Source organism: Mycteria americana, chromosome 5, assembly GCF_035582795.1.
Source record: "Mycteria americana isolate JAX WOST 10 ecotype Jacksonville Zoo and Gardens chromosome 5, USCA_MyAme_1.0, whole genome shotgun sequence".
Taxonomy (NCBI): domain Eukaryota; kingdom Metazoa; phylum Chordata; class Aves; order Ciconiiformes; family Ciconiidae; genus Mycteria; species Mycteria americana.
In genome coordinates, this window is record NC_134369.1 from 42,996,599 (window position 1) to 43,011,418 (window position 14,820).

Here is a 14,820-nt window from a genome sequence, read left to right on the forward strand (position 1 = left end):
ACTCTTCCCTTACAGCCCATCTCCAACATGAGGTTTTGTTTACCCAAGTCCAAAAACAAAGGATGAAGTTTCCACCACCTTTCTGGGAACCTGTTGCAGTACTGCACTACTCTCCTAGCAAAGAAGTTTTTCCTAATGTCCAATCTGAATCTCTTTCAAGCCATAATTTGCAGTTATTGCTCTTTGTTTCACCCTCTGTCACCAGCTAGAAGAGTTTAGCTCCATCACCTTTGTAACTCCCCTTAAAGAACTTACTTAGTTCACAACAAGAACGAATTCAGCACCAGAATACAGCTCAGAACCACCTCAGTTCTGTGACAGTTGCCAAATAAAAGAAATCAAATGGAAGGAAGAAAGAGAAGGTTTACATTGGATGATCATTTAACCCAGATTAAGAACTGAAAGTCAAAACACTGGCATTTGTTTGTGGGTTTGAAGATGTGTCATTCTCCAGGACAAGTTCAGATGGCATGAAAATAAAAAGCATGACCATAGATACAGACTGAAGATAGACTAGAGAGATGTTTCTAGATGTAAAGCACAAATATTTATTTTTCAAATTGTTTGATTTTACCATATTTTCTGTCTAACAATGTTAGCTGGTTACCTGAACTCTTTCTGCTACAATGACTTATCAAGCTTCTTGCGACAAACAGGCCAGCAGACATACTGTTATACGAGAAGGATAACATACAGAGAGCAACGTTTAATTTTCCTTGGGAAATGAGGATAAAAACACGGAGTCTAGAATCAAGAGATCCTCTCCCCTAATCTAATCCCCCCCACCCCCACACAAACACACACAGATTCTTACCAGATTGTTTCAATTTTCACTCCACTTTTTTTTTTTTCCTCTTACATTTTTTTGTGTAGGACAGCCAACTCTTTGGGAAAAAACGCAGTGAAAACTACGTGGGTTTGGAACTGGACAGACTCCTACTCATATTCTACATACTTTGCTACATGCCTTCTTTTTAGAAGTAGGTATAATAAATGTACCAGAACAAATGCATAAGTACACACATATTGCAAGTATCTGAAGGGTTGCATTTTATGATTTTAGTGTACAATTTTCCCACTTTCCTAGATGTAGTTGATTTTGGGTGGCAATATGAAATCCTCAGACAGATAAGATCAGCACTTACAACATTAGCACACCTAGAGTCACGTCATATAAACAGACAGCAAACCTGTAATGCAAGCCTTTAAAGCTGATTCAGAGGGGGACCGAACTCCAGAACAAAATGTGAAAGGTACTACAACTAGACTGAAAACAGTGTCGATAACTCACACTGTCCTCCTTATCAGTGGGGTTTCCTTCACCTCATCCCACGGATCAAAACCACAATTTAAAAAGTTTAAATCACATAAACAACGCTTTGTGGCCCAAGGACCTATGGGGCTTTCAGGACTGTTTCATTCTGAATACAGACCCTAGCCTAGCATCCATACATTACATTATATGTTACATAATTTACAGTGCTGCAAAGAGGGAGCCCATGGTATACTTTACCATTATGGTCCACATACATTAGTAATTTCTATTTTTATGTAAAAGGATTTCTCAGGTGGTAGGAAAAAGATAAGGCAATATGAAAGTTCCTGTTTTTAAGGACAAGCATCTTTTAGGCAAATTGCCTCCTAGCCAGAATGTTGCTCCCAGTCCCAGCTGTGTCTTGTCTGAGCTTTTGCAACTGACAAGATGCTAACATTTCTAACACTTGGAGAAAAAAAAAAAAATATTTCTCAAGGTTGACTTTTTTTTTTTTTAACAACTTGAAGATAGAAGAAACAGAACATGCTTTCAGACTGCACAGGACATGTTCAGATACAGTTCTTTAAAAGTGTACAAGGTAGAGGTTTAGAGCTGGCAACTGTGGTCATGGTTTGCAGCTTCTCTTCGTATACCTTCATATACCTTGTGCTTAAAATTACATTGGAAAGACTTTTTTTACACTGACCACTAATAAAAGCCTCTAAATGCCTCTTTTCTTCCCTTAGGAAACAGCCAAGATCCAGACTAGATGAAGTACATTCATATTTCTTACTTTTTTCAAAAAAGAGTAAAATTTTATATTTTATAAATTTTGATCAAATAACCACCTATGTTCTAGCTTTAATGTCATAACACTGTTTCTGAGCTGATTCTGACTGCAGAAGAGGCACACACAGCAGACTATGGCTAAGACAGACAATCACAATACCATTATACATTTTGCATGGTGAGAGAAGTGAAAGCTTACCTCTTGAACAAGTTTTCCTCAGCTGAAGAAGAAAATGGAATTACATGGAACAAGCAAAAGGAACCCACAAATACATGGAGGAAGTGAAAGTAAAAGACAGTGATATACACTGAAATTTATGTCTAACTTTATGTCTGTGCATATATCACTGTAATATGTCCACACTATTACCTCTACATTATAGCATGATACACTACACCACCTTTCTAACCTTCACACGTTGTTCCAGCAGATAAAACTAGAAGAGGATTTAGGAAGCAAAAATCTGCTTCATGAAGTAGCTGACTTGAAGTATGCACTTCAAGGTTTTACACTTTAGAAGTTCAATGACAGATATGTACAAATATTTTAATCTTATATACAGTTTTTGAGTGACATCAAGTCTGTCATCCTCTTACACTGTTACATGGATAGAAATATTTAAAAGGAAAGAAAAGTCCCCAAAAGCAGGAGATCATTTAGCAATACTAAAAGTCTTATATGAGGAAGAAGAAAGTTGAAAGCCTGTGAAAGAAATCTGGTTTGATCTGCAAAATCCTGGACATTCACAGGGACGCCACAAGCCAGGAGAATATAAACAAAGATGATGTCTGGGCAGAGCACTGAGAAGTTCATCCTGGGCATCCAAACTTACCCCAGTGAGGACCCCACCAGCCAAGCACAGAAAGGCTTTGCATCAAAAGTCTCCTCTCACAAAGTGACAGGTAAAGCACAATGAACGTAACACGTATGGAAAGAAAATCACTGTCAAAGATGGGGTAAAAGCCATCTCAACAAAATGGGTTTGTTGGTTTTTTATTCTCATATAACCCACATTCTTTCGGAGTTAATGAGACATGATAACAAAATTCAGGTAGCCTTTCTAGCAGAACCTCTACAATCAACCCTGTGTAAGAGACACTGAAGTATGACACAGAAAAATGAAATAAGTATTTTACTGGAACACACCCTAAAGCAGATTTCAAATCTATCCCAAAACTGACAACTTGACATTATGCAAGAAGCATATAGTAGCTCCAGAAGACAATTTGAAAGAGAACTCCTCCTCCAAGCAGCAAGAGCCAAATACAAGTCAATTGCTAGCACTGACTAAAGGCACACATACAGCAACACTGTTGTATGGGGAGGATTAATCAAGTATTTCTAGAGAATAGATCAACCTGTGGCATGTGTTTCTGAATAGAGGCAGAAACAAAATGTTTCCCAACAGGTGCAGAGCATTTAGAAATCTGCACTGGGCAGCTAAAATGAATTCACCTACACATTGGATAAACACTTGGGAGAGAGATTTAATTTATATACTTAATTGCATCTGTGTAACTGCAGCTGTATTACATAATGTCAACATATCCCGTGTGACATCAACCACAGGGCAAAGTCAAGAAGTTAGTGATGGCCTACAGCATTGTACAAAAGTAATTTTAAAAGCCTACAAACAATACATGTGCTTATCACAGGTTACTTGAGATAGACAACACTTGGTCTCACTGTACTTAATATGTCTTTATCATTTGTAATTTTTAACTTCACATAGCCATATCTTAAAAATTCCACAGATGTCCTTAAAATAATTGCTAGCATAGTCACTAAAAAATAAAAAAAAAACAAACCCCAAATATACATTTGGCAAAAGTTTTCAATTGAATAGTTTCATATACAAAATACAGTAAAAATAAGAAACCAAAGTAACAATGTGCAGACTTCAAGAAGTGTGCTTGTTTCCTTGCAGGTAACCACAGTATATAACACACATGGTAACCATACAGCCAGATTTCTCCAAACACATTAAAAAAAAAAAGATCTAGATAAGAAGAGCAAATATTTTTGGATATTTGTGAGGGATTTCCAGAAATCATGGGAAAATAAATGCGGACAAAGTCTGCACAAATCCATGCAGGGATTTTACACATGCCGGGTGTTTCACACCTAATCCACAGCACAGATCACCTGCGTACAAGCAGTAAACCCACCACACCTTCAGGACGCACTGGGCTTACTGTGCATTCTCAGGTCTTCTGTGTGGTTTATGCCCAGCAAGGCTTGTATTGGACAGATGGTCAGACCTCGGGTATTTCAAATTCACTGAGCACATGTCATACAATGTCCACATATACATTTCTGTTTGGGAAACGTTGCAACTTCATTAATAATTTCCATCATTTCTCTGGCAATAGAGCTTCATCTCATCAGCAGTGCGAGAAGCATCTCATATGCTTATTCATTTTCTACTTTTTTTAAATCATTATGGAATTTATATATTTCCTTGGGGAACCATCAGTAGGACTAACACAAGATCAACAGAAGACTCCTTTTACAATTCCTTTAAAAATTTAAGTGTCAACTGCTTTGGTTACAAGCGTGTCCTCTATCCAAAGCTCCACCTTATTTCTTATTCTGTGAGAATTCATTCGATAGCCTTTAATGTTTGGCAAGGAATTTCTCAAATGCTCTAGATAAGTTTGTGGCATTAGACCAATTTTCCTCATCTGGATCACTGACAGGACAGATAACAAAGTTACCATTTCTTAAAAACCCTACAGTTTCTTTAAATAAATTCAGACTGACTCCCTTTCATCAAAGTTATGCTTTTCCTAGTGTTTTCTCACACATGCTCCAAAAGTAATTATTTTAACTAATCTACAAACTACTGTTACACACACAGATCTACAGTTTCAAGGGTGGAGAATAATAAATGTAAAGTCAATAAAAGATTAAATGGTAAATATCAAAAGTCTCACTTGAATTTATAAGAGTGAAATTACTAGAAAAGTATTTTCACTTTGGAATATGTTTATTGCATAATGACAAGGCACCTCACATTCCTCAAATGATATTTAACAACTTGTGTTTTCACAGCACAGGCAGAAGGAAGCATTCTATGCAGAGAAAGACTCACTTTAGGGAAGAAAGTATAACATTTTGTTACCAGTATACAACAGTTAAAGACTCCATGAGAATGTAACTTTAACATCTGTACTAACTTTTCCGGAACATATGAAGACTGTGACTACAGCCAAAAATGTAGTGAATAATGTAGTGAATATATGAAATGCCTACATCTGTGTGTTTGATTGAAGGTATATGAGTTTTGGTCAGTGTGGTAAAAACCTGTCACAGTTTCTCTATTTATCCTGAGGCTAAAAATCTTTCTTTCTAGTATACTATCTACCCTGAGTCCCTGTCACACTCCAAAGGAAATTACTTCACTACCATCAGGCTCTTGTTTATTTTAGGAGAGTTTGTAGATGGGGGGGGGGGGGGGGGGGAATATAAATACATCACCCATATAAACAAACCCCCTATCTTTTCTGTGGCTGCTTGAAACCCTTGCAGAAAACGTTAAGCATATTTTCATGTCAACCTTTAGAAAAGCTCCTTTCTTCGCTCAGACCACAAGTTTAGAGATTCTGGCCTGAGAAAACAAAACTAAGCTTATTTTTGTTTTCCTATTTTACTTATTTAAGAATAAGTTAGATTTCCCATACCAAGGGCAACCAGAAGCACAAGTTGATGCATACCTGTTCCTGAACGTGTTTGGTTTGATTCTCAGGGAAGGATTAGGTACAAGAATATTTTTAAAAGGCTCTTGGTTGGATTTGTGACAATTTTCCTAATTTAACACTGAATACCTTACATAAAGATGAATCTGGCCACAGTATTCCAGCTGCAGTATGCCACTTGAACCACCTTTTTATTACTTTTCTTTTTGTCCTTTCCCCTTCCTGAAGTGGCCTACTTTCTGTTCATGACTTTTTTTTTTCCTACTGTGAAATTTCAGAATTATCCAAACCAGTGAACCATCTACAACACTACTTTTTATAAAACAGTCTCATCACTTTTATAAATCAGTCAGAACTACACACGGCCTATGCAGATCAAATTTTTTTCTTGTATTTGTTGTCTGCATTTCCTATTCCTTGCAGCTTCTCTGCCTTTAAATGCTGAAGGCCTAGCCAAGATCTGACCTTAACGGCTGACCTAAGGACTATTTTATAAAATCCACATTCTCAAGTCAAATAATGCTGCATCATATATTTACTTGAGAACTCAAAGTTTTCAAAACTTGGCAATGCCACTACAGTAGCCCAACACATCGTATGTGAGCTATAATGATGACAAAGAATTTCAACAAACAGAAAATAGAAATAATAACTAGTTTCCACTTTGTATTAAAATTATATGAATTTATATAAAAATTTGTATAAAGATTCCTTTATTTGTCTTTTACTAGTAAAAAGAAAAAGTCTTTGGCACTATGATCATTCCAGACAATTAAAAATATGCCATGTTCCTATGTACTGTGCTTCGCGTTACACTTTTGCCCTAGACAAGTGGTTCTGTTGTGTGCAGCTAACCCAAAAAGGGCAATAATTCAAACTATTTACCTTCAGAAAACAAAGACTGTATTTTACAATATCCTCCCACTGTTCTTGTGGGGGAGTCAGCCTAGAAGTCAAACACTGACACACATTTTGCAGTTGATCCTCATTTCTTGTCAACCACATCATCATTTAAATGCTAAAATTCCATTTCAACTGAAGAAAAAAATAACCCCACATGAACAAGTCTCAAGGTTTTCATGTCACTGGTTCTAAGAAAAAACAAACAAAACACACAAACTCAAAGGAATCAAATTTCGTTGTCTTCAGAGCAGTTCCTAACAGATTTAAATGTGTTTGAATTTATGCCTAAAACTGGTATGTACCATTTCATCTTCAGATTTGTTAAGAAAATTTCCATACAACTATCTCACGATGAAATTCCTGAAAGAATGCCTCTCATGGACAATGGTGAAAAAAGACAGTTTGTTCATTCCATTTTTCACATCATATACGTTAGATTATTAATGTAATTATACTCTCTACCAAAATTAGAAAACCTAACCTTTGCACTTCAGACGGTGTTTAAAGTCCACTAGTGCAAATATATGCAAACAAGTGTTTATATCTAAATATAAACTTCTAAATTATACATAGCAATAACAGTTTTATATATGTACATGCCCATGTATATTATATATTATTTATATATAAACCACCATATATAGAGATATGGTGCTTTTATACATATATACTACATGCATACATAAATACATATATACACACACAATCCCCTCTACATTAACATCCTACTCAGGCCTATACATGCTCCGCACTGCACACTTTGAGAAGCTTAGTTCAATTTAACATAAATTCTGAGCAGCACTAAATTAAGTTGGTGTATAAATCTGTACAGAATAAGGGTCATAAATATCTTGACTTAGGTATACCCACATTACCATGGAAGAGGATCTCAATATCAGATCATCTGACACTGATACTGAAGAGAATTTGGCACAATCCTAAAAATAAAGTTGTGTACAAGAGGACTGCTTAAATATTTAACAGCACACCACAGAGACAGAGTTGATTTTAGCAGTCTAACATGACAGCCAAAGAGAAAAACAAAATCACATTTTCCCATCCTTACATACCGCTTAAACAATCCAGACTAAACAGAGACTTTGGGACAAAATTGTTACCTGGTAGGCCACTGCTTTACAGACCCAAAGAAACTTGAAAATAGTGTGAGATTTCAATAAAATATTCTTTACAGTATAGTCTCCTGCTTGACTGTGATAAGCAAATACATCTTTCTCACAAAATCAAGAGTAAGCAATGCTTCAAATCATTTCAGGAAAAGAGAAAATCATGAATCTACAACACACAGAAAGTTACCTCATAACAGTTCTAGATAACCACATAATATATTTGAGAAGAGGGTCTCTGCCAGTATGCCAAGTAACTTTGTATATGCAAACCATCCCGTCATGTTTAGTGAAACGACATGTGTTAGTGAAGTCATGTATACAGACATACTTGCAGGTTTAAGCTTAAAACAGAGATTCTGAGGACTAAATAGCATACAAATTAATCTGCAGAGTGGAGGAGGTAGAGGCCACCACCTGAAAAGAAAAAAAGAAAAAACCAAAGTCTATCTTTCTTCCAGTTTTCCCTTTCTTTGAGCCCCTTCCTTCTCAACAGCCTTGGAAAAGCAGACATTTGGGCTCTGAGGAACTGTGACTAGAAGAAAGTTCCTCATTCAAGTGTGCCCTGTAGAGAAGGAGCTAAATAATTCTCTCTTTTATGTAGTCAGGAAACTGCAACAAATTAAAGCGTTCAAAATTTTTATGTCAGTACTTACTCAAATAAGTCTGACTCTTTGAGCACAAGCCAACGCATTTAGTTTTCTTTAGACAATGGTATATTGTTAGGAAATTAGGATTAGACTCAAGTTTATAGTAAACACATGAAATTAATAAACTACTCAAGCACAAAAATATAAACAATGCATGCAACAACCTTAACATTTCCATTATTGCTAGCACAATAACTTATGAATAGTGAAATATTAAAAGTATTTAAATTGTTTCTGACATATATGTGACCAAGTAATAAGTTTTGGCCTAGCTTTGAAAGCAAATATGGTAATGTTAAACAAAAGGGTATGCCTTTCTTCAGAACTGGATTTAATAAAGCAGGTAACCATTTCTTAAACTAAGAAAACCACAAAATTTAGAAATGAAGATGCATATTTCATGCTTTTTTGAACACACTTCATTAGTTGCTCTTCAAAAAAAAAGGAAAATCCGCTATTTAGTGAAGTTCAGATTGATGAGATCTACAAACAGATGTAAGGCAAAGCTATCAACTTTAAAAAAAAAAACCCTGCCTGAAATTATTTTACTTCAGTAAAAAAAAAAAGGGGGGGGGGGGAAGCCCAACTTTTTCCATTATAATCATCCCGAATATTTAGACTTTTTTTTATCCTTTGCAATCACCATGATACTTTTATGTGGGTATTTCACACAATAAACACTGATAAAGTAAAACTTTATTTTAGTATACAGCATGATTGTTGAAACACAGAAATTGGAAAAGGCAAAGGACAGAGGAGGTTCAGACGAAAGCGAGGTGGATTTTAGCGTGTTGCCTGAATTTCACCAGGCTCCTGGCGAACCGTGCCCGGCGATGCTGCCGTTTCAGAGGAGCAGCGGCGAGTGCCACCCCCGCAGGCGGTGCCACCTTTGTTCCCCGGGGCCACCGCAGCAGCCGGCCGGCGCTCCCCACCCTCCCGCCGACTGACACACCGCCGCCCGCAGCAGCTGTCCCCTCCTGCACCGCGGCCACCTGCCAGCTCCCGGGGCTGGCACCCGGCGCCAGCCTGCCCCGCAGACCCCTCTCCCCCCGGCGCAGCGCCCACCGTCCTGGCACCGTCCCGCGGGCCGGCGGGACCGGGGGCGTTGCGCTGACCCCCGCTCCGACTCACGGCCCCGCCGGGAGCGCGAATCGCTGCGCGCCGCTTTGAATCCTGGGCTCTCGGGGCTGGTTTTTCCTTGTTGCTGTTTGCTTTTTTTTTTTTTTCAGTGGAAAGTTTCCTCTCCCAGCAGAGGCCGGGACAAGGCGCAAACTGCCCCAGGGCGCCGCGCTGCCATCACAGCTGACAGGTTTCTGCCTCCCCCCCTCCTTCCGCAGCATTAAAAAGCAGGCAGATAGATCCGGCTAGGGGTTGTTTTTAACAACAGCTATTAGTACAGCTAATTGCATCCATTGCCAACAAACTAAGAGTCAAGCTCGCATACGAGCATCCTGCACGGAGCCTCCTCGGCACCGGGGCCGGGGGGGGCGGCAGAGGAAGAGCCGGGGGCCGGGGTGAGGGAAGCGGGGCGGGCGGCAGCGGAGGAGAGGCGCAGGGAAGTTGCAATCGGTCTCGTTAGCCCCGGAGCCGAGCCGCCGGGGAGAAGAAAGTTCACGGCCACCAACAGCGTCCGCGGCCAGTGGGTCCGGGGGGCGGCGGGAGGGGGCTCGGTTGGCGGGTTTCCCCTTACCTTCTGGTCGACGATGGAGCAAGCCATTTCCCGGACGTGGGCGAGGCTGAACTCCCCCGAGGAGTCCTGCAACAGCAGCACCGGCTCCCGGCTCAGCCCGATCTGGAGGTGGAAGGCGACGCCGCCGCCAGCAGCAGCCCCCGGCGGCGGCAGCGGGCTGGGCGGCCGGATCAGCGGAGGGGCGCTCATCGAAAACTTCCCGCCAGAGCCGAGGGGTCAGGGACGGAGAGGGAGAGGCGGGCGCCGCGGCGAAAAGTTTGCGGCTGCCCCGGAGGCGCCGGGCGAGTTGCCCCGCGAAGTTTCAGGGAAGTCCCGCCGAGCTCCTCCCGGGTGAAAATGGCGAGGGGGGGGGCGGAGGACCGGAGAGGATGCAGACAGGAAAAGGCGGCGAGAGAGACGCGCAGGGCGAGGGGGGAGCCCGGCCCAGCGCCGCCGAGGTGGTGCCGCCGCCGCTCCGGCTGTTGGCGCTGTGCGAGGGCGGGACGGGCCGCGCCCTCCGCCGGGACGGGCCCGCCGCCCAACTGGGCCGGGCCGGGCTGGGCCGCGCCGCTCCGCTCCGCTCCGCTCCGCCACCAAACGGCGGCCGCGTAGCGACAGGCGGCAGGGGCCGACCTCGGCGCCGCGGCCCCCGGGCCGCCCAGCCCACGCAGGGCGGGCTGGCCCCCCCCCCCGCGGCGGGGCATCGCCTCAGCCGTCTCTGGCCTCCCCCCCGGGCCCAGTCAGTGGGCTGCGGTGCTGGGGAGGGGAGAGCCTCCCCTTAGCCGGTCACCCTGGTTGGGCAGTACCTCAAAGCCGCCTTCATCGCGCCTCGCCCGTTCCTCTGCGCCCTCCCGGGCCGCAGGTGGAGGCAGAGCCCGAGCAGAGTCAGGGTTTTCCCTCGCTGGCAGGCAGCACGGTGGCCTCCCTCGGGCAGGGTGGCGGCAGCTGCCCCTGAGGACGGAAAGAAGGCCCAGGGGAGCGGGAGCTCTGGCCTGGCCCCGGCTCTTCTGCCTGGCCTCAGCCGGCCGCTCCGGTCAGCACCGTGCCGCTTTCTCCAGCAACCCCTGTAGGTTTTGGGGAAGAAACAAGGGACAGCTGGCACCCATCTCTTCTCTAAACCAGATTCCAGTTTCACGTACAGTCTCTGCCACCTGAAACCAGGATGAGTTACTCTTCCCAGCTCTCGGGATCGGTACAAGCCCCATCCGTTTGCGCAAGCAGCACCGATGGCAGGCAACGTTTAGTCTAAATAGTCCATCCCTAATCTCCGCTTGGAAATCTGTGAAGGCAATGGAAGCGTGCACTGTAAATATTTTAGGTACCAGTGGAGAAATCCTTAAGCTATATATATGGCACCTATAAGGATGGCAGTGCTAAATGTATGTTTGTAAGTACAGTGGTTGATCAAATTTACAACCTGTTTCTCTACAAACTGCTTTTTGGACCAAATGTACAGCTGCAGTGTTGCTGCATTTTGATCAGCTGTCTTATTAGGACCCATTTTACTATTGTCAGGTCGTTTCTCACGTGGGATTCGCACACACAGAGCACCTTACCTTGAATCCGTTTATTCTTTGGTGAATTTTCTTTTGAAATTGTTGCATTTTGATCTGCATCTTCTACAGACTACCAGATCAACTGAAAATGTCAGGACTCTAGAATGAGATGATTACTGGTCCCACTTAGTAGACTTTTTCGTATCACATGAGGAGTAATAATCATCTTCAACCATATTCTTTGGCTTTGCTGTTGAAAATCATGCTTAATTTTGCTGTTGGCTGCAGTATTTCCTTAGTGATGAATTAGTTTCAGTACAGTAGGGTACCCTGGCTATGCTGGTTAGCGTTGTGATGGGCTGTTTCCTCACAGCTCCCTGTATGCTAGACATGTTGGATATTTTGAAACATGTATGTTTATACGCCCAGGTCAAAGCCTGCTGAGGCATTATAACTACTGCAAGCTTCCCATGATCCTGTGGCCCAGCCAGCTATTTTATACAGGAGTCAGCACAGGAGGACTGTGAGGTCTATGTGTGAATCTGTCGCAGGAAGGGCATGTGAGGTCCAGGTGCCATCCCTGAGTGGCTGTCATAAGTTCAAATGCAAATGCAAGGCCAGAGCCACATCAGGTAGCCAGTGGTAGTTTTTTTCTGAGCGCTGTAGTTCCTACTTCTCCCGTGTTGAAAGCAGCATAGTAGAAGATCCTGAAGCCTTGCTTTGTTGTTCAGGTGATCCTTGAAAGCAGTAAAGTGTCATAAGTGTCATCAACTACTCTCAGAGGACCTCTTCCTTACAGCTTACTGAGGCAAAAGCAGATGTGGCTCTGATGGCAATAGGGGTGGTGAGTTGTTCCCCTCTCTCCTGCCCTTACCATATTTAATTATAGGGTCACATAATTGAGCATTTCACAACAATGAGTCACATGATGGCATTTGCTTTCAAGGGAAAGAGTGGAAAAATGAGAGCTGTATATGACCTTAGCTACTATACACTGTGTTAAAGCTCTTCTGCAACTCTTAAAATCACCAAAGAGGAGAAGTAGCAGTAGCAATGCTGAGAATTGTATATCCTTGGTTTTCTCATCTATGTGAAATCTAGAGATATAGCTCATAAGTTGGTGACACCCACAGATCCACATCCTCTGTGCCAACATGGGCACAAGTTTTTCTTCAAAAAGAAAGATTACAGTATTTTTAAAAAGTTGTAGGTTGCTGAGTCGTTTGATTAGAGTATCGGCCATGTAGAATACACCTTTGTAACCGGAATAGATGAGCACAGGACTTCTTCAACACTGTGTCAGCCAGTCATATACAAATGCTGTTTATAAAAGGATTCAGTGAAATCACATGATGGGATCCTGAGTACAACCTGGCCTGTTGTACTGACTGAAATATCATCTATTTCATGATTCTTCCAGATGGGAGAATTATTGCGCTGATGCCAGAGGGGCAAAGACCGTCCACAGCAGTCTGTTCTCTTGCCTGTGACCTGATACAGTTGGAAAAACCTCTGGAAGTTTAGGTTTCACTACACCTGTACAGATCAATTAAGCAGTACCTGAATTGTCACATGAATTTGCAGGGGAAAAAAAATGAGTTTGCTGCACATGGCTACACAGTTTATGCATCTAGCTACAGGGAGAGGGCAGTCAGCAGAGGATGTCATTGTAACATCACATTATGCAAACCTTTCCCAGCTGCCCCCAAGGTATAGTTACTGTAATGTTACTTCTAATTACTCTGTATCACTGTACAGATACTCTGTATCTGCATGAAGCATGAATAGCGGTCTGTGCATGTTCTCATGTATTGACTACTTGACCCTCCGCTGAAACTGTTACCTTTCTTCTTTTCTTTCAGCTTACTACGTCGTGTAAACGGGATTCTGTTCTATCCATTGAGAATAAAAATCATGCACTTCATGAAGTTTTTGTTGCCTTCTGCTTTTCTCCATCTGTGATGTAACTGGCCCTTTTTGAACAGCCAGCTATCCATTTATCTTTCTCTCTTTAACACAAGCAATTATATGGTGCATATGTTTTAATTTAAAAAATGTAAGATCAAACACCTAGGAAAGAATAATGCAAGGTATGCCTAAAGAATGGAGAATATTCTCTAAGGCAGTTTCTTTGACATAGATGGTGTTAGTTTTTAGGTCAAAGTTGTTGACCTAAAATTTAGTTCTGATACATTTATGTAGAAAGTAGAAGACAGGTGATTATGATGAGATGATTACTACTGGTTTTGTGAGACAGACAGTGGAATATCGTGTCCAGTTCTGGGATCAATATTTTGAAAAATAGGTTGCTTGGCAATATACCTAATAGTACAGTGTATCTTGGCAAGGAGAAAATAATAGGAGTAGAGCAGAGAAAGAGGTAAGAAGCAGCAATCTTTGGAAGCTGAATAGAAAGTGAGACTGGAAATAAAGCTCAAATTTTAACCATAAGAATGATTAGTCATTAGAATAAATAAGCAAAGAAAGTAACAGATAACCTTTTTTAATGTTTTCAAATTCAGACTGAGTTTACTCACACACAAGCTTTTGGACTCAGTACAGTGGTAACTTCTTTGTTTCCCAAGGTCAAAGTGGAAGATAATGGACTTTGTCCATTAGTTATATTCTTAATGGGATCCAAAAAAGGCAGGCAGGTTTTGCTGTCTGTGACAGCACACACAGATTCAGGGATGTAAAGACAGTAATCTTTCTTTCTCTCTTATCTTTTCTACCTCAGAAGGAAGGCATCATCTGTCCAGGAAGAAAGCAACTTGGCATAAACCCTTTGTTCCTTAGGTCACTTCCACTTGTTCACCTCTGCTGGACTCCATAGGAGCCTGTGGAAGAGGGTCTTCTCCAAGCCACTGCTGAATACAACACAGCTTTTCATCCTTGAAAATTTACCTCCTCAACCTGCAAAAACAGATCAAATGTAAAAGTAGGCAAAGACAGTTTATTGCTGAATCAGGCCGATACCCATTTTTGCATTCTACCACTAAAATTTTTCTGTTTCCCTCATCTCACACATTCCTGAACCACACACACCTCCAGGCTTATTGCTTTGATCAGGCATCCCAATGCCATTTTTCCAAACAGTCCAGCTTCTTGGCATATGGACTGGCATCCAAAGCACGGTCCATTAGCATTGGAACAGGCTGCCAGCACTGGAGCAGGCTGCCCAGGGAAGTGGTTGAGTCACCATGCCTGGAGGTATTTAAAAGACCTTTGGATGAGT

General features: G+C 41.9%; 1 protein-coding gene across 2 annotated transcripts in view; it reads right to left on the reverse strand.

The window, feature by feature from the left end:
* Positions 1–10,674, reverse strand: part of PRKD1 (protein kinase D1) — a 152,202-nt gene extending 141,528 nt beyond the window's left edge. Inside the window, exon 1 of one of the 2 annotated variants that reach the window (XM_075503059.1) lies at positions 10,111–10,674. In XM_075503059.1, coding sequence (XP_075359174.1) covers positions 10,111–10,299 — 189 coding nt within the window. In that variant the 5' untranslated portion in view covers positions 10,300–10,674. The remainder of the gene's footprint in view (positions 1–10,110) is intronic. The other variant, XM_075503061.1, reaches the window with a different exon arrangement.
* Between the last annotated feature and the right edge of the window lie 4,146 nt (positions 10,675–14,820).